Genomic DNA, 19329 nt, shown 5'->3' with positions numbered 1-19329 from the left:
AATTTTTTTTTAAGAAGGCTCCATGCCCAGTGTGGAGCCCAATGCAGGGCTTGAACTCAAACCCTGAGATAAAGATCTGAGCCTGTGACCAAGAGTCAGACATTCAACCAGTTGAGCCACCCAGGTGCCCCCACTTCACCTACATTTTTAAGTTTATTATGTTTTAAAAATGTTTAAAATGGGTGGCTCATTCAGTTAAATATCTGCCCTTGGCTCAGGTCATGATCTCGGAGTCCTGGGATTGAGCCCCATATTGTGTTCCTGCTCATCCGGGGATTCTCCCACTACCCCTGCCCTCAACAAGCACCGCCCACCCCTCTGCTTGGGCTTGCTCGCTCTCAAATAAATAAATAAAATCTTTAAGGAAAGTAAAATGTTTACAGCATTTACAGAGATGCCCCCATTTCATGTTTTTAAGAACTGAGCTTAATTAACACATTTGTTATATTGCTTATTAGAAGTTAACACCCATTCCCTAAGTTTCTTGACAGGTGTACAGTGTATCACTATGTATGAATAAGCTATTGGGGAAGCATATTCAGGTGCTATTTATAATAAGATCATTAGTATTTATAGTGTGGAGCAAAGTTATTGCTATGTATTTTGTACATCAAGATGTTCAGATGTGCTATATGCTGATAATCTATTCATCTGAGCATCGTTCTTTTACAAGGCTGTTTCTGAGCATGGTACTTGAAAAATTACTATTTTTTTCCTTTTTTAGAGAGGGAGGGAGAGAGGTGGGAGAGAATCATAAGGCGGCTCCACACCCAGCGTGGAGCCTGAAGTGGGGCTTGATCTCACAATCCTGAGATCATGACCTGAACCTAAATGAAGAGTCTTGGACGTTTAACCAACTGCGCCACCCAGGTGCTCCCCTTTGCCCCCCTTTTAATAACAGCCTTATTGAGGTACAATCACATATCATACTGTTCACACATTTAAAAACTAATCCAGTGATTTTTTAAGTATGTTCATAGATGCATAACTTACCACCTCAGTTTCAGAACTTTTCATCCTCCCTCTTCTACCTCACAACAAAACTTCTTATCTGTTAGTAGTCATCCCTTATATTCCCTCAGTCGCCTTTGCCCCAGGCAACTACTAATCTAATTTTATCTCTGGATTTGCCTATTCTGGGCCTTTCATATAAAAGGAAATCATATGTGTCCCCCCCTTTTTTTTTTAAGATTTTACTCATTTTAGAGAGAGAGTGTGTGAGTGTGAGCGGGGGAAGGGCAGAGGGAGTGAGAAAATCCCAAGCAGACTCCACACTGAGTGCAGAGCCCAATACAGGGCCCTAATCCAGAACCCTGGGTCATGACCTGAGCCAAAACCAAGAGTCATAACAAAACCTACTGAGCCACCCAGGTGCCCCTTTGTAGCCCTTTCTTTTCTTTCTCTTTTTTTTTTAAACCGACTTCTTTACTAAATGTTTTCAAGGTTCATCCATACTGTAGCATGTATTAGTGCTTCATTAGTTTTTGTGGCTGAATAATACTCCATAGAATGGATACATTATTCATTGTTCATATTATGTCTCCATCAGTTGATGGACTTTAGGGTTCTTGGCTATTATGAGTTCTCAGCTTTTAGTAATGCTGCTGTGAACATTCTATTTTTTTGTTAACATATTAGGGAATATTTGACAATTTTCATCGGTTAGGGACTTTTATACTGATGGCGTTATTTTGGTTTATTGTAAGTAATATATGGGAGAAGTCTTAATCTGATGAATAAACTCAGAATATTATGAGACTGTTATTTGTAGATAACTAACATTTCCACAACTAGTTTTCCTTAATTTCACTCTTTATTTTTAAAACATTGGTTATCTTCTTAATCGTTGGTTCTGTATACTTTAGCTGTTACTGATCATTCAGCTATTTCAGATGAATCTTCTTTCACTTTTCTGACTGGAGCTACTGTAGAGTTTATCACCTCATAGAATTGGTTAACATACTTTATATACATTCTGGCAAAGCTTTATACCATGCTAGGTATGTTATTTTTTATATCATATAAATACCTGCAGTTGTTGAAATTGATCACATTCCACTCCCTCTTCCCATAATGATTCTTATTTCACAGTCTCATTTTTTAAATTACGTAGGTAAATCTGTGATTGATAAGTGTCTGAAGAAGGAGAACTTTGTTGTTTTTAAATGTAAACTTTTCAAACTGTAGGGTATGTTTTTTTAAAGTGCCAATATTCAAATAAAAATTACTCAAATTCCTAGGTATGTTCAAGATCAATAAGTTTAGAAAAAGCTTCAGATTCTTTGAAAGGAAACATGGCTGCTTTTCTAAAGTAAGTGCTTTTTTTTCCCTTCACTTTCAAGTTAGTCCTGAGAGAAAAATAACATTATTTTTTGTATATAACCTGCATGTTTTATAGCCAGGCAGTCGATTGAGAGCCAGTTAAGTTCAGATTTGTGTAGTGACACAAAATTTAGGATTTTATTAGTTACTCTTTTTGTATATTTTGACACTGACTTCACAACTTTAAGTAAGGACCAAAAATATTTTTAAATCTATTTCAGATATTATTATACAGTTTATGAAGTAGTAGCTTGTTAAATGGTTTATTAATAAAGATTGGTTAATATGATTGTTTTTCCCAAACTAAATTATAAACTTTTTTTGTTTTACAATATTTTTACTGATCTAGGAATATGTGTCTGGGGTTGGAAGATCTGCAGTATGTTTTCATGATTTCTTCACATGAGCTTTTCATTACATTGTTGAAAGATGAAGAACGAAAGCTACTTGTTGATCAGATGAGGAAGCGATCCCCTAGAGTAAATCTGTGCATTAAACCTGTAACTTCATTTTATGATATCCCAGGTTAGCTCTCTAGTCTGCTAGCGAAAATGTTGGCACATTTTGCCCCTCTATTATATTTGCCCCTCAGTGTATTTGAGGATGCCCTCTTATTTGTTTTAATTTATACTTATGTCAGTAATTAATTAGAAATTCATCAGTCTTCTGTAGTCGTATTTCTGTCTAAGCATTAAGTGCCGAACTCTGCTGAGTCTATGGTTAATGGAGATTGAGGCCTAGTTACATACAAGATTCTAGCTGGGAAAATAGACCAAGGTGATTCTGCTGCTGCTGCTGTGTTCTTGGAGGTAAAAATGAGAGCTGGGAGGGGAGTGGTAAAGGGTCCTAAAACTCAAAAAAGTACAGGTTCCTCATGCGTTTCAGTCTGCAGTGCTGTGTGATAATGTCTGCTGACTAAGCATTCCTCTTTGGCAGCATTGCTATGTTTGCCTTATTTATTTGATGATTGTCTTCCATTTTTGCTTTTATATTATGGATACAAGTAGAAAATATTGTGCTCTTATTAAGAAACATAAGATTTAGAGCTTAATATATAGGTGAGACAGAATGCACTTAATTTAACAAAACAAAATTGTAGCTGCTTTGAACCTTACTAGGAAAATGACATTAAGACTTAAAATGCTGGGAATGGATTAATGAAGACTGTATCTGAATGTCGAGTTGTAATTGGGGATTTTAATGATCTTCTTGGTTTTCTGGGAAGGTAGTGCCTCCACCTTCTCTTACTCTCCCTTTAAAAACCACATTTTTAGCATTTATTAAAACAAAAATACATTTACACATGCCTTTGTTAACACGTTATGTTTGAAAGTAGGAGACTGTCTACATAAGTTAATTTTTTCATATATCCCACCTAGTTCTTTGAACCAGTTACTGATTTTTATCTTTGTTTATATTTTCATTGTATTTATTTATTAAACGCAGACTCAATACAAACTGTTAGGTTTTCTGTATGAGGATAGAATATGTAATTTATGTTGAATGAGTTCTGAAGATGAGAGCTGTTTCTCATTTATAATACTTAACAAACATACAATTTCTCTCAACGAATTATCATTCTTATATTTGTAGGATTAAGGATTTCTTTGAATTAAGTCATTATTGAAATGGAAATCTCTTCTTTCTTAGCTTCAGCAAGTGTCAACATTGGTCAGTTGGAGCATCAGTTGATACTGTCAGTGGATCCCTGGAGGATTCGACAGATTTTGATTGAATTACATGGTATGACTTCAGAGCGCCAGTTCTGGACAGTGTCTAACAAGGTTAGAAACCCTTTGTCAGGAACACATAAGAAAATCACCTTATTTTCTGATGTAATTTATTTATTTTCGAAAAAATTTTATTCATTAGGGTGCATGTGCACTAGTGGGGGAAGAGGCTCCCTCCATAACTTTTAAAAATAAGTTTATGTGCTATTTATTGTCATAGCATTTCTATATAGTTTAAATAAAGCTGTGAGTGTCTGTATAAGGAATATTCTTTATGCATTATGTAGCTGCTCCTTGCTATGTGCTTATAGAGTATTTTTGTTTTTATGAATACCCTCCTAAGTCTAAAGCCTGAAGGTTGAAACTGATTCATTAAAACTTCTTTATGGGATGTTTTTGGCTTTTATGTTCATTTAAAAATGCCCAGCCAATGTATTTACCTGTTTTTGAGTTATCTATTTAAAAGCTTTCCTGCATGCAAAGTGCACATGAAAATAACTTTTAGAACACCATTTCAGTGGAATGTAGCTAAAGATACAAGAGATACGGGAGAAATTAAAGTAGTGTGGCAGTACTTCTAACTCACTGTGTACTTCTCTGCTGCAAATGTAATAAAAAAGCAGCCAGAAGTTTATGTATATTTTATGGGATTTGAACATGTAAGTGCAGTGAGATGAAAGATTTCTCTGAACATTAGTGTTGATGTTACTGTTAGTGCTCATTCTTACAGATGAAGAAGTGTAGCATAGTAAAGAGGGAGTTCTGATCTGACTGCCTGAGTTTGAATCCCGGCCTCTGTCCTTACTAGCTGTATAATCAGTCTTGGACAAGTTATTTGACATTTGTGTGTTTTGCTTTTTTTATCTGTAAAATGAGGATAATAGTACCTACTTAATAGTATTTTGGTGAGGATCACATAAATTAATAGATATACTCCTAGGGCTTTTTTTCCCCTTCTTTTTGTCTATAGATTATCCTTTAGAAAGTTCCAACCCATTTAATTTATTACTGGCTGATAGTGAATATGTTCATTTTGATTAGTATTACATTATGGCTGTCATTTTCCTTTCTCTACAGAAGTGACCCTTGCCTGACTCTTTAAAATATGATTGAGATTATTGAAAGATTCTTCCCTAGATTTGCCTTTCTGTGTGTGTGTGTATGTGTATTTATGTATTTTTATCTCTTCTAGTGGGAAGTGCCTTCCGTGTATAGTGGGGTTATCCTGGGAATTAAAGACAATTTAACAAGAGATTTGGTTTACATTCTCATGGCCAAAGGTTTACACTGCAGTACTGTTAAGGTGAGTAAAAGCATACATCAACTACTGGTTAAGAATATGCTTTATATTCAGGGTCTGACCTAAAAATTGATGGCAATATTATGTCCTTTAATTATGAACTTAGTATATGTCTTCAATTATTTGGGTCTCCAATTTATTTGTCTTTATCTCTTAATGCGTGTGCTAGGTTTTCACTCAAAATCTAGTATTTTACACTCAAGACACTTCTAATTTGGACTGGTCACAATTCACGTGGTCAGTAGCCACATACAGCTAGTGGCTACCATATTGGACCATACAGCTCTAGATAATTGTGGAGCTATTGAAAAGTTTATAATAGGGGGCATATCATTGGCAGCTTTTCTCTTTCCACCCCTAAAGTAAGTAACATTTATTGGGCACGGAGAGACTCTAATGCAGTTTTCATATATATTTATTCTTTCACTTATTCCTCACACATACACACACACTGTGTAGAAGGTGTTATCTCAGTTTTATAGGTGAGAAATCAGAGTCAAAGGTATTAAATTATCTAACATCACTCAGCTAATAAGTGGCACACGTGTTAGAAAGGATAAAAGAGAACAGAGGGAAACATTTAGGAGGTAAAATCTAGAATTGAGGGGCGCCTGGGTGGCTCAGTGATTTAAAGCCTCTGCCTTCAGCTCAGGTCATGGTCTTGGGGTCCTGGGATCGAGCCCCGCATCGGGCTCTCTGCTCAGTGGGGAGCCTGCTTTTCCCTCTCTCTGCCTGCCTCTCTGTCTACTTGTGACCTCTCTCTGTCAAATAAATTAAAAAAAAAAAAAATCTAGAATTGACTGATGTGCTATGGAAGGCAAGAGGGAGAAAAGAATGGGGAGCAATGCTCAGCTTTCTGCTTTGGATGCCAGCAAGTGAATAATCAGAAGAATATTTTTGAAGGATTGATTATTCATTTTTACAGTGGTTAATTTGGGCCTGCAATTAGAAACAGTCTAAAGCTTGGGGAATGGTCTGGGCTACAGATAGAGATTTGGTAGGCCTGAGAGATCACCAGGGAGAATATACAGAATCGAGGGGATACAACACTGGGTCCAAGAAACAGTGGCATGATGGGTATGAGGACCAAACAGAGGTGGAGTCCTAATAGCCAAGCGAAGAGACAGACTATCAAGAACAAGGGAGTGGGCAGCACTTGGATGCAGCCCTTAAGTCCTGTAAAATAACTAGAAAGTGTTCAGTAGTTTGCACAATTAGAATATCTTTGTTTAGTAAGAACTGTTTTTTCATTGTGATGGGGGTAGGGGCCAGATTGTAGGAGTCAAGGAGGCACGTGGGAGGAGAGAGAGAATGAATGAATGAAGACTACTCCTTGAAAAAATTAGAAGCAGATATGTAAAGAAAAGTGTTGGACTCAGTGAATTTATTTATTAGCCAATTATGGGGGCGCCTGGGTGGCTCAGTGGATTAAGCCGCTGCCTTCGGCTCAGGTCATGATCCCAGGGTCCTGGGATCGAGCCCCGCATCGGGCTCTCTGCTCCGCAGGGAGCCTGCGTCTTCCTCTCTCTCTGCCTCCTCTCTCTCTGTCTGCCTCTCTGCCTACTTGTGATCTCTCTCTCTGTCAAATAAATAAATAAAATATTAAAACAACAACAACAACAAAAAAACTTTGATTTATTAGCCAATTATATGAACTAGTAAGCTTGTATGCAAAGATTGTAGAATGTGAAAACTTACTGAAGAGTGTATGATCCAATTCTGAATAATCTAGGTGTTTAGTAGGGTACTTGTCATAGAAAGCATATGCATTCTCTATATACATACATGTATGTGACATGTATAATTTATATGTGTGTATATAACATGTATAGTTTATGTATATAAAATATGTGTATATGATATGTATGTAAATTATGTAAAAGATTTTTTGTTTTATAATTTATGTAAAACTTGTTTTCTATAACATGTTTTTATAATGTTTGTTGGATTTTTAAAATTTTATACTGTAAATTGGATTTTTTTTTTTAAGATTTTTTTAAAGAAGTATTGGAATAAATCAGTGACACAGATGTTAAAGAAAAAGATACTCTAGCCTCACTTTCTAAGACAGCTGTTGTTAACCATTTAAATTAGTTCTTCTCTTTGCTCTGTACTTAGAAAAAATGCACAACTTTTTTGATTCCAGAGGAAAGGTGATCCAGTGATCTGTTATTTCTTTCTGTAGGACTTTTCCCATGCCAAACAGCTGTTTGCTGCTTGTTTGGAGTTGGTAACAGAGTTCTCACCAAAACTTCGTCAGGTCATGCTGAATGAGATGCTGCTTTTGGATATTCATACACATGAAGCTGGGACCGGGCAGTCAGGAGAGAGGCCTCCTTCTGATCTTATTAGTAGGGTGCGGGGATATCTGGAAATGAGGCTTCCTGGTAAGATGTTCACAAAGTCAAGTTTCAGAAATGCAGTGCTCAACTAATCGTAGGGAAGAACCTTAAACACTTGCTTGGCTTTTTGCCATTCTTCAAAAAGTTACTGCTCTCCTAAAACAGAATTCAGATGTGGAGTTCTCTTGAGAGCATCGGAGATAATGTAGGAAACTATTCATTTCCTAGGATTACCATAACAAAGTATCATAAGCTAGATGATTTAAAACTGCAGAAATTTATTCTCTACATTTTTGGAGACGAGATACCTGAAATCAAGGTGTCTGCAAGGCTGGGCTTCCTCTGAAGCTCTGGGAAAGAATCTTTCCTTGGCTTTTTCTAGCTTCAGGTGGCTGGCAGCAATCAGTGGCATTCCTTAGCCGGTAGCTTCACACTGCAGTCTCTGCCTCCTTTGTTACATGGCTTTCCCGTTGTGTGTGTCCTCTTATAAAGGCGCCAGTCATTGGGTTTAGGGTGTGTCCTAATCTGTGTGATCTCATCTTAACTAAGTATATCTGTGAAGACCCTGTTGTCCAAGTGAGGAAACTCAGGTCTCAGGTGGAAATGAATTTTGAGGGAACACTGTTCAGCACACTATAAAACTATATTGCAATTTTAAGATAGTCTGTTAACAACGAATTAAAATGGCCTTGTAAGTATATGTTGAACATTTAATTCCTCATTACCATCATAGAAATTATCAAAATCGTTGCCAGGGGGTTAGGAACTCACTTGTCACTTTAGGAACAGACCTTCTGTGTCCAGTTATAAGTGTAAATATGTTATGACAGGGAACTTACATATATAAATGATCTCTGTTGTATGTAAATCTTGCTTAGTTAAAGCAATTTAATTTTACATGTTTTAGTGATATTTAGAGCAATTAAATCATACGGTACACGTTTTAAGCTATAAAATTGAAGTATAAAGAAAGGTGCTAGTAATGTGCAAAAACAGAAATGGCTTCTGGCCCTCTGGGTCTTTTGGGTGAATTTGTTACTACATTCTGATTTCTAGCAGATATTACAACTTTTTAGCACTCTGCTGATAGGGTACCTTTGAGCTTTAATACATCAGTGCCCCTTAATGTCTTAAAAATTGATCTAGTAATATATTGGCACTATCAGCTGACACATGCTACTGTGTGTGTTTTCTTTTTAAAGGTGGAAGTTTGGTTTTTCATGCATGATTTCTCTAAAAAAAAAAGTAAAAGGAATTTTTAAAAGTTTTAACATTTGTTGAGTGTTAGCTGCATGTCAGATGTTGGAGCAGCTTTAGGTGCAGAACTCATTTAGTTCTTCTGGCAGCTCGGTGAAGTAGGTACTTCAATTATTCCTGTTCGTAAATCAGGAAACAGGTACAGAGAGATGAAGGAACTTGGCCAAAGTCATGCAGTCAGAGACTGAACAGTGATTTGAATCCATCAGTCCTGGTTAAGCCTCTTCTCTCACTCTTTGAAATAGGAGAGAATGCCTTTAAATAAGCACAGGTCACTTTATACTACCTTTTTGACCTTTAAGTAGTTTGGAATTCACATCACTTTTTTTTGTTGTTTTTGATCCAAGACTCCTAGCACTGCATGTAATTTATATAAATTCTTACCTTGCTGGATGTTCAGCTGCTTGTCCCATAGTTGGTATTACAATTAGTGTTTAAAGTGGAACTGCAAGGATGTCATGTATTGTTAGGAGGAACAAGCATAGGCCTAGTGCCTTGTCTTTAAGCTTCAGTTACAGACTAAGGTCCCTGAGTTCAGCAGACACCTGACTCTGATTCTTTGACAGCTGTGCACTCCACTGCCACTGTGAGAGTCAGGGTGGGTAGGATGGTCTCTCCATGGGTCACGATGGGGGGAGGGGTGCACACGAAAGGTGACATCTGTTACATAGTCCTCCCTCTTTTTTTTTTTTTTTTTTTTTTTAAGGTTTATTCATTGGGAGACCGGGGAGGATAGAGAGAGGAAGAAAGAAAAGCAGGCTCCACACCCAGTGCAGAGCCCAGCAAAGGCTCAATCCCACTAGCTAAAGCAGAAATTTCCCAATTTTAATACCTTTGTATTAACAGCTTACTTTCTATTAAGACGTATCTTTGTTATGTTCCTAGGATTTCAAAAAAATTGAATTCTAGGTCTGCTCTGGGTGCCTGTTATATCATAGGACTCTATATTTAGAAATAATGATTAATTGCATTGCAGATGCTTAAAGGGAAGTTTAATCTCCAAATCATTGCCTTTCAGGCTGTATCAGTATTCTCCTTAGATTCTGTGATCTTTAAGAACCATTGCTCTAGGGCGCCTGGGTGGCTCAGTGGGTTAAGCCGCTGCCTTCAGCTCAGGTCATGATCTCAGGGTCCTGGGATCGAGTCCCACATCGGGCTCTCTGCTTAGCGGAGAGCCTGCTTCCCTTCCTCTCTCTCTGCCTGCCTCTCTTGTGATTTCTCTCTGTCAAATAAATAAATAAAATCTTTTAAAAAAAAAAAAAAAAGAACCATTGCTCTATTACTATTGGGGAGTGCTGGTTGAATAAAGGAAACCTTGGAGCCAAATGCTGTGTGATCTGCCTTTGGCAAAATGTAAAGAACTCAGTGACATGCATGCATTGGGGATATTAATTTCACTTCTGTCTTTGTTCTTTCTTGATGATGGTGCAAATAATGTATATTTTGCTGTGTTCCTATGACTCTCTTTGTCCTGTTAAATCCTTTTTTGGGTAAGGTGAGATATAAACTAATAGCCACAGTTTTTTCTAGAAAGACTACACACTATAAATTCAGTATTCAAGAAGTTTAATAGCTCTCCCTATTTTAAGTTAACATTGTTATTTAGCATTCTTTGGGATTTTTCTTTTTGCTGTAGAACATTAAAACCTGAATATTGGAGCGCCTGGGTGGCTCAGCCCCATGTCTGGCTCTCTGCTCAGCTGGGAGCTTGCTTCTCCTTTTCCTTTTTTCTGCCTCTCTGCTTACTTGTGCTTTCGCTCTCTGTCAAATAAATATATAAAAATCTTTTTAAAAAAATAACTGAATATTATATACTTTGAGCTATGAAAATTTGCAACATATTTAAATAGTTAAGGTATATTTAATAATTATCTCAAAGGAAATTATGTGCAAAACGGTTCTTTTTTTTGGGTCCAAAACAATTGAATTCTGGGTGGGTTTTTTTTTTTAAGATTTTATTTATTTATTTGTCAGAGAGAGAGAGGGAGTGAGGGACCACAGGCAGACAGAGTGGCAGGCAGAGTCAGGGAGGAGCAGGCTCCCCGCTGAGCAAGGAGCCCCATGTGGGACTCGATCCCAGGACGCTGGGATCATGACCTGAGCCGAAGGCAGCTGCTTAACCAACTGAGCCACCCAGGCGTCCCTCCTCATTACTTTTTATTTAAAATTGGTTTTGGTGCAGTAAGTATTTTTTTGAAAGTGAAAGACTTATTTCTGAGGGGTATTTATTACATTTTAATCTGAAAAAATATTTAAAATGGTATATTTACTCAGATTTATTACAATTTTATTATATGTTTTAGCTGTTTCTGTGCTCTAAGTGTGCTAAAAGTTTATGTGGTACCATTGTACTTTGTGTGTTCATTCTCTGCTTGTTTGAATTACAAATTTCTAGAGGACAGGTACTGTGGACTTTCTCAGGGTGTTGGCCATGTAACATATTCATAGTAGATGGTTGTGTTGACTAGTAGTGGGGACCATGCAGTCTGTTATTGGGAAACCTTAATTTTTTAGGGAAAAATGTAAAATGTTGGAATTTTCTGTTTTTTTTCACTTGTAACTGTTGTTATTAATTTGTTCAACTGAAATCTTAGTACATGTTTGCTTTGTTCTCATTTTAATATTATATGGTAATTCCAACTGTTTTCTTCTTTGGCTTTTTAGATATTCCTCTTCGTCAGGTGATTGCTGAGGAGTGTGTTGCTTTTATGTTAAACTGGAGGGAAAATGAATACCTTACACTGCAAGTTCCTGCGTTTCTGCTTCAGAATAATCCATATGTGAAGGTAATTTGTGTTTAATCTAAATAAAGGGGTTATTAGGTTGGGATTATTGTACCTGTTTCTTTAGATCTTTATTTATGTATTTATTTTTAAGGTTTATTTATTAGAGAGAGAGTGAGCATGATCAGGGAGAGAGGCAGAGGGAGAGAGAAAGGGAGAAGCCGACTGTCGGCTGAACAGGGGGCCTGATGCGGGACTCCATCCCAGACCCCTAGTGTCATGACCTGAGCTGAAGGCAGATTGAGCCACCCAGGTGCTCATGTTTTCTTTAGATCTGTACTACTTAGGGAACTTGTCCAATTTCTGTAATACAATGGAAGATTGGACAAATGTTTGTGGTTAAAAGTATAGTTTTGCGTTCATGAGAAGGCAAGCAAAAATTAGTTAACAGACAACATTTTAGTATACTCTTAATTAGTGAAATGTTAGCTTTTCTTGTTTTGATCAAAATTATCAAACTCTAGTTTTAAGGTCTGGAATACATGAGCATACTTGTGTGTGAACTGGTGGAGTTGTGAGGGGTACATTTCCAGCTGTTTCCATCTGCGCACCTTACCTTCTTTGGAGCCTATTTCCTCCTCTAGATTTGAGCCTGATTCTTGTTAATGTTTATGTAATTACACCCCAGTGAAAGAATCCCTTCAGCGAATTGGTGCTTACTTCTTTCTTAATTTTATCTGTCCTGTGCAACTGAAAATGTTTCTGGGTGGAGAAAACAAAAAAAGAGACTGGAGTTTTCCCTAAGACTCTGTCTGTTTTGTGCTGTGTGTACCCTGAATAAGCAGTGGACTATTCTTGCTTCCTGGGCTTATTGTTAAGATAACATTTAGTGGGGGCACATGGGTGGCTCAGTGGGTTAAAGCCTTTGCCTTCGGCTCAGGTCATGATCCCTGCATCAGGCTCTCTGCTCAGTAAGGAGCCTGCTTCCTCCTCTCTGTCTGCCTCTCCCACTACTTGTGATCTCTGTCTGTCAAATAAATAAATAAAATCTTTAAAAAAAAAAAAAAAGATAACATTTAGTGATTTAACATTTTTCTGTATGTACTTTTAGTTTTTTGGATTTCCTCCTTATTGTTTATATGCTTATTGTTCTTTATCCGCTCTCAAATTTAGTACATAATCTCTTAAATCAGTGGTTATCTGGGAACTCTTGCAAGACTCTTGTCACTTTTTTACATTTGTCTTTGGTTGTTTTTTCCTACTAATTTCACGTATGTCCTTTTAAAAATTGAGCTCATTTCAACTCTTTGAAGATTTACTGCTATTTTTTGGTGAAGGTTTTCCTCCTTTTTGTCTTCTCTACAATTGTTCCTAAAATTTATTGTCATAATTTGAATCATTTTTGTCTTTGGAATTTTAGACATTGGATTATATCTGGTTTTGTGTGTGTGTATGTGTTTGTGGGGTTTTTTTGTGTGGGTTTTTTTTTTGTTTTTTTTTTTTGGTAACCTTGTGATAGGAGTTCCTCATATCTAGAGTAGTTGTCTGATTATGCCCCATAGTCTTGGTCTTTACTAAACTCTCCGATGAGAGAAGCATTTTGTTCCAAGAGATTTCCACTTAGGATTGTCGCTTGTAGCTCAGGATAATACAGTAGCTTCTCTGTTCTTCTCTCCAGTGAGTTCTGTGGAACAGTGCAGAGGCAGGACTGTGTACATGGTTAAGGGCTGCAGAATGCAGGATATTGTGCTGCAAGTTCCCTGCCCTTGGGCTGGGTGTTCTCATTGCTTCCTGCAGTCCCCCTGATCACACCCAAAAGGAGGAAGGATACGAGGTGACCTTGCTGAAGAGTCACTGAGGCATCTCATCATCTCATCTAGTTAGGGTTTGTGTGTCCCCTTCCCTCATTGGCCCCTTGCTGCCTTGTTTATGTGAGGAAAGGAATCTGACAAGTCTAGAGTAAGGGACGTTTTGAAAATCCCTTTCAAAAAATCCCTTCATTTGGAGCAGTTTCCAAACTTGGAATTTGGCATGGAATATGTATACATATGCATAGGGAAAAGTCTGAAAGGGTATTAACTCTCATTATCTCTGGATAATGGAATATTTGGTGATTTTCATCAGTTTTATTTTCCATATTTTCTTATTTATTTGGATATTCTGTAATCACAGAAAGGAAAGGGAAAAAATCTTAAGCATGTAACTAAATTGTGCCGTATTTGTATTATTTTGAAATAATATAAAACTGTGCCGTCTCCCCCTTGGATCAGGAAAAGGAGGCAGCGTAGTATATTGGAAAGTGTACAGGATTTATGAACACTTGCGTTATAAAAGACTAGCTGCTGAGAAGGAGGAGGAGGGCGGCTTGGTGGTAATAGTAATAGCATAGGATAAAGACCGGGATTTTTAATGTGGCCTATAAGGCCTCTTAAGGTACAGGTCCTTCTTCCCCAGTTGGCGCTCTGCTGCTCCTCGGTCATGCCAGCTCTGGGCTGGTGGTACCAGAGTACTCCGAGTACTCACATGTCTCTGTGTGCAGGATGCTTTCTCCACTTCTATGCTTAAGCACGTGCTGTTCGGTCATTTAGCTGGGATACCCTTCCTGCTTCTTCCTGTTGGTGTGGTTTCTTTCTTTTTTTCTGGAATACCCTTCCTGCTTCTTCCTGTTGGTGTGGTTTCTTTCTTTTTTTTAAGACGTTTGTTTATTGTTTGTTTATTAAAGATTTTAGTTATCCATTTGACAGACAGAGATCACAAGTAGGCAGAGAGGCAGGCAGAGAGAGAGAGAGGTTCTCTCTGAGCAGAGAACCCAATGTGGGGCTCAATCCCAGGACCCTGGGATCATGACCTGAGCCAAAGGCAGAGGCTTTAACCCACTGAGCCACCCAGGTACCCCAAGATGTTTATTTATTTGATAGAGACAGGGCACAAGCAGGAGAAGCGGCAGGCACAGGGAGAGGCAGGCTCTGTGCTGAGCAAGGAACCTGATGCAGGGCTCGATCCCAGGACTCTGGGATCATGACGTGAATCAAAGGCAGATGCTTAATTACTGAGCCACCTAGGCCCCCCTTATGTGGTTTCTTTGAAGCTTTGCCTTATTACTTTCTCCTCACCTTACCTTTGAACTGTGCTACTGGTCCTGTTACTTTTGAACCGTAGACACAGATTTTTGTTGCACTTATGTGGTGTAATCTTGATAGTTACTTTTTATATTCTCAGTGTTTTACCTGGTGCCCACACATAGTAGATGTTTAAGAATGTGGAATTCAATTGACGTGGGGCCTTAGACTTTTTTTTTTTTTTTTTAAGTAATCTCAGTACCCAGTGTGGGGCTTGAACTCCCCACCCCAAGATGAAGAGTCCTATTTTCTTCTGACTGAGCCAGCCAGGTGCCCATGGGGTCCAAGATTTCTGAAAATTTTTACTTTCAAGTAAAGCAATTTAGTGAGGTTCAACTAAGCATGTGATTCTTGGCAACAGAAAATGAATTAAGGCCAGGAGCTATGGGAGGCCCGCATTGCACTGCCCATCAGACGCTGCATGTATGGTGGGCCTTGTTGTCGGAGCCAACTTGGGTTCAGTAGGCATGCAAGAGGAGATGTTCTGTTAGACTGTGGACTCTTGATTTCCTTTCACATAGCACAGCTAGGGTTGTTTTTTTTGTTGGAGAGTGCAAGCAGTCGTGGGTGTGGAAGGGACAGTGAGAGGAAGGGAGGGAGAGAATCCTAAGTGGGCTCATGCCCAGCACTGAGCCCGATTCAGTGCTCCATCGTGTGTCCCTGAGATCATGACCTGAGTGGAAATTGAGTTGAATGCTTAATCAACTGAGCCACCCAGGTGCCCCACAGCAGGGGTTTTTACATCATTTTTACTACCTTAGGAAACACCAGGGTTCTAAATTTTCTTAGGTGTGATCACGGAGTAGTGGGTATTAGTTGTGGTTACGTGGGAGAATGTTCTTGTCCTTAGAAGATACATACTGAAGTATTTAAGGATGAGGTGTGGTGTCTGCAGCTCACTAGCTGACAAGCAGTATAGGTAGATATGTAAAGTAAATGCGGCAGAATGTTCACAGTTCAAGTGTATGGGTATTGAACTATTCAGATTTTTTTATTTTTGAAATTTTTTATTATAAATTGAGAGAAGTATCAGTTTTCATCTTTGTCATAATATGGCCACCTTCTTGAAGAAACTGCCTCAAGCAGTGGGGACCCCATTATGAATATTTTCTAGGTCCAGTAAGGGATCTGGAGTTTCCTGATGGACTTGAAATTATCCTTGCCATTTTAACCTCTAAAAGAACAATTACTTATCAGATTTAATAAGAACAAAAGATGGAGGGGGCCCTCTCATTTTGAAATTACAGAGGGAAAGAAATGCTGAATTTGACTTAAGCCAATTTTTTCCTCTACATATGGGGCCTGTCCTTTCTCTTTCTTTTGCTTTCTCCTGCATTTTTGGTCGTTAAGGCTTCCTCTGTTTAGATCATTCACTTTCAGTAATCTGTCTTTCCTTTTGCCTCCTCACATCTGCAATAGCTCCAGTCAGTGGCTTCCATTTTTCTTAGACAAAGGTTGTTCTTAAATCTTACTACTTTATCTTGCCAACTTCAATTTCCAGGTTTCTCCCCTCATTTTTTCACTAAAAGTTTGTTTTAAGTGATTAAAGCATGTGTGAAGTTAAAGCACTATTTTAATTGCATCTCTGGGCTTTACCACAGTTAACATTATATATACGTTCCATTACAGACACATGCACACACACACGTCCCCCACCCCCTTTGAAAGTGGGATCATACTAATTACCAGCTTGGTGTGTCCCCCCTCCGCTCTGCCAACACATGTTTTTAATGAAGCACCCATCTCTTTGCTTTGTCTCAGTTTTGTTCTTACTAGACTATACTTGTTTGTCCTCATTAAACTTTAATTGTGTAGAAAAAAATGAGCTTTATACTGTGGCAGAACCAGAGCATCCTCTTTTCCATTCAGATTTCTGATCTGTCAGTAGACAATGAGCTCTAAATTCCTCAGCGGTTGGGTGGAAGGCACAGTATAAAATAACTGGTATATTTGGATAGTTATCTTTCTTTCTTCAAGTGTGCCTTAATAATAGAACTTACAACTGTGGTTCTGTTGTTACAAATTATTTTTTGTGTATTTTCTGTTTTTTTGTGTTACAGCTTGGACAGCTTTTAGCAGCTACATGCAAAGAACTTCCTGGCCCAAAAGAAAGTAGACGGACTGCTAAAGACCTTTGGGAAGTTGTTGTTCAGATCTGTAGTGTGTCCAGTCAACACAAACGTGGAAATGATGGCAGAGTTAGTTTAATAAAGCAAAGGGAATCTACATTAGGTATAATGTATCGGTATGTTTCTATCAGTTTATTTCTTGAGTTATCTGTATTGTATATTGTTTCAAGAACATCAACATTTTCTTTGTATATCATAAAGATAGACACTATTAGAGTTCTCTGGTGCTGATTTCTGGTCTGACATGGCCACCTTTGAAGGTATCTTATGCTTATATGTTATTTTAAGAGATTGTTAATCATTTAATATCTATTGGAATTCAGAATCAGTGAAGCCTGTGATTGCATTGTATGAAGAAGTCACATAATGATAAAACGGCCAAATTGTTTTATTAGGTTAGTGTGACAATAGAACATTATTTTCTTTTATATGTGCAGAACTGGAGAGTTAGAAGTAAACCATCTATAATTTGCTTTCTTTTTAATTCTGATAATAAATGTAAATACAAAATTTGTGGTTTTTTTGTAGGAGCGAACTACTTTCTTTTATCAAAAAATTACGGGTAAGTTTTATTAAAAGTTGATCTAATTACTGCTGATCTTCATACAACAGGACTGAAAAAAAGTGTTTAAATGCTTATTATTTAAATACTCTGTATAATGTGCTTATTGTCTTCAGTGATCATTCCTGAAGATGGGTTGGTCTGAATGCAGAGGTTTATTTTGCATTTACCTTTACATGTTTTAGTGAATAGAACAGGTATTTTTTAAATTTTAAAGAAGTCTTCCTAATAGGGCTGGATGTGTGAAGCCTGGTTTTAATTTTTGTTAGCATTAATATTACATCTGTATACTGGACATAACCTAGATTCCATTCCATTGTTTATTATTGTAGGGAGTAAACAGTTTAATTTTTTTAGAGATAGCTGGAAGTACTAATTGGAAAGAGATTTATTTACTCAATTTTAAAAGTCATCTGAGGACTGGAGCACCATAAGCTTGTCACCTAAATATGGTAATTTTTATTTTAAGATTTATTTAGTGTAGAGAGAGAGCGTGCATGCTTGCATATGGGTGCACATGCATGGGGGAAGGGTAGAGGCAAAGGGAGAAAATCTCAGGCAGACAACATGCTGAGTGTGGAACCCAACTCAGGGTTTAATCCCATGACCATGAGATCATGACCTGAGACGAAACCAAGAGTTGGATGTTCAACGGACTGAGCCACCCAGGCACCCCTAAATAGAGTAATTTCTGTGTAAATTGTATGCTTGATTTCTTTCAAGAGATTAAAAATAAACGACCTATAGTGTGTGCTCTAAAGAAGATGGTACATTTCAAAAGTGAAAGAATTTTTTGAGAGCAAATCCTTGGTGTCCCTGAGGTTGACAAGAATATTAAATATATATATTTAAGGATTCTGTATTTTCTTTCTTGTAGGAACCATTGGTTTTGACTATTATTTTGTCACTCTTTGTGAAACTTCACAATGTTCGGGTCAGTATTTCATAATCTCATTAAAAAAATCTTCAAAAGAAATCTTTTAAAAATCACACTTTAAAAAATATATTTTTTTTTCTTCTTAGGAGGACATTGTCAATGATATTACAGCTGAGCATATTTCTATTTGGCCATCTTCCATCCCCAAGTAAGATGTATTATAGCTTTATTTTTATTACTTATGTATTTAGAAACCATCCTTATATAGGTAACCTTGAGTAATTTGACTAAAAGGCTACAATCTCTTAGGCTTCCACAGCCAAGTTTGTTTCTGTGTTGCAGTCATTATTTTCCTAAAAATGTAACCTAACTCTAAGAGCTAAGTTATACCAGCCTTCAGTCGAACAAAAAGATCCCTAAGTGATCCTGACGATTTGTCAATGGGTAGAAATAGAAAATCGAGGCAAAAAAAATTGATTTCCTGTTAGATTTCCAGGATTTTACATCTTTTACAGGTATCTATTTGAAAATGACTTTTAAATAATTCTTTGTAGGTCTGCTCTAATACTGTGATTGTCAGAGGCTCCCAAACCCCTTTTAGTTACTAAGAAGTTCTTGGGTACTTTGAGAAATGTTCTTTCTTTCATCTCCTGACAACCACAATAAGATGATGGGGGAATTTTGGAGAGAGAAGAAAATGTTCTTTTTCTATTTTATTTTATTTTAAAGATTTTATTATTTATACGACAGAGGGCACAAGCAGGGGGAGGGGCAGAGGGCGAGGGAGAAGTAGGCTCCTAGCCGAGCAGAGAGCTCAATGTGGGACTTGATCCCAGGACCCTAGCTAGGATCATGACCTGAGCAGAAGGCAGACATCTTAACCGACTGAGCCACCCAGGTACCCAAAAATGTTCTTTTTCTGAAAGAAGAAACCATTTACACATTTCTTTTCCTACCCATAGCAACTT

The 19329-nt window shown here is 37.6% G+C and overlaps 1 protein-coding gene across 2 annotated transcripts in view; it reads left to right on the top strand.

Annotated features, from left to right (window-relative positions):
* Nucleotides 1-19329, top strand: part of INTS8 (integrator complex subunit 8) — a 50365-nt gene that overhangs the window by 20161 nt on the left and 10875 nt on the right. For both annotated transcript variants that reach the window (XM_046002774.1, XM_046002765.1), the window contains exons 11-20: nt 2241-2311; nt 2672-2847; nt 3973-4106; nt 5245-5355; nt 7538-7739; nt 11616-11737; nt 16854-17038; nt 17451-17484; nt 18362-18418; nt 18508-18569. In XM_046002774.1, coding sequence (XP_045858730.1) covers nt 2241-2311; nt 2672-2847; nt 3973-4106; nt 5245-5355; nt 7538-7739; nt 11616-11737; nt 16854-17038; nt 17451-17484; nt 18362-18418; nt 18508-18569 — 1154 coding nt within the window. The remainder of the gene's footprint in view (nt 1-2240; nt 2312-2671; nt 2848-3972; nt 4107-5244; nt 5356-7537; nt 7740-11615; nt 11738-16853; nt 17039-17450; nt 17485-18361; nt 18419-18507; nt 18570-19329) is intronic.

Source organism: Meles meles, chromosome 1 (assembly GCF_922984935.1).
Source record: "Meles meles chromosome 1, mMelMel3.1 paternal haplotype, whole genome shotgun sequence".
In the NCBI taxonomy this organism is placed as follows: Eukaryota; Metazoa; Chordata; class Mammalia; order Carnivora; family Mustelidae; genus Meles; species Meles meles.
The sequence above is the reverse complement of the archived record's forward strand: the minus strand, read 5'-3'. Positions and strand labels throughout refer to the sequence as shown.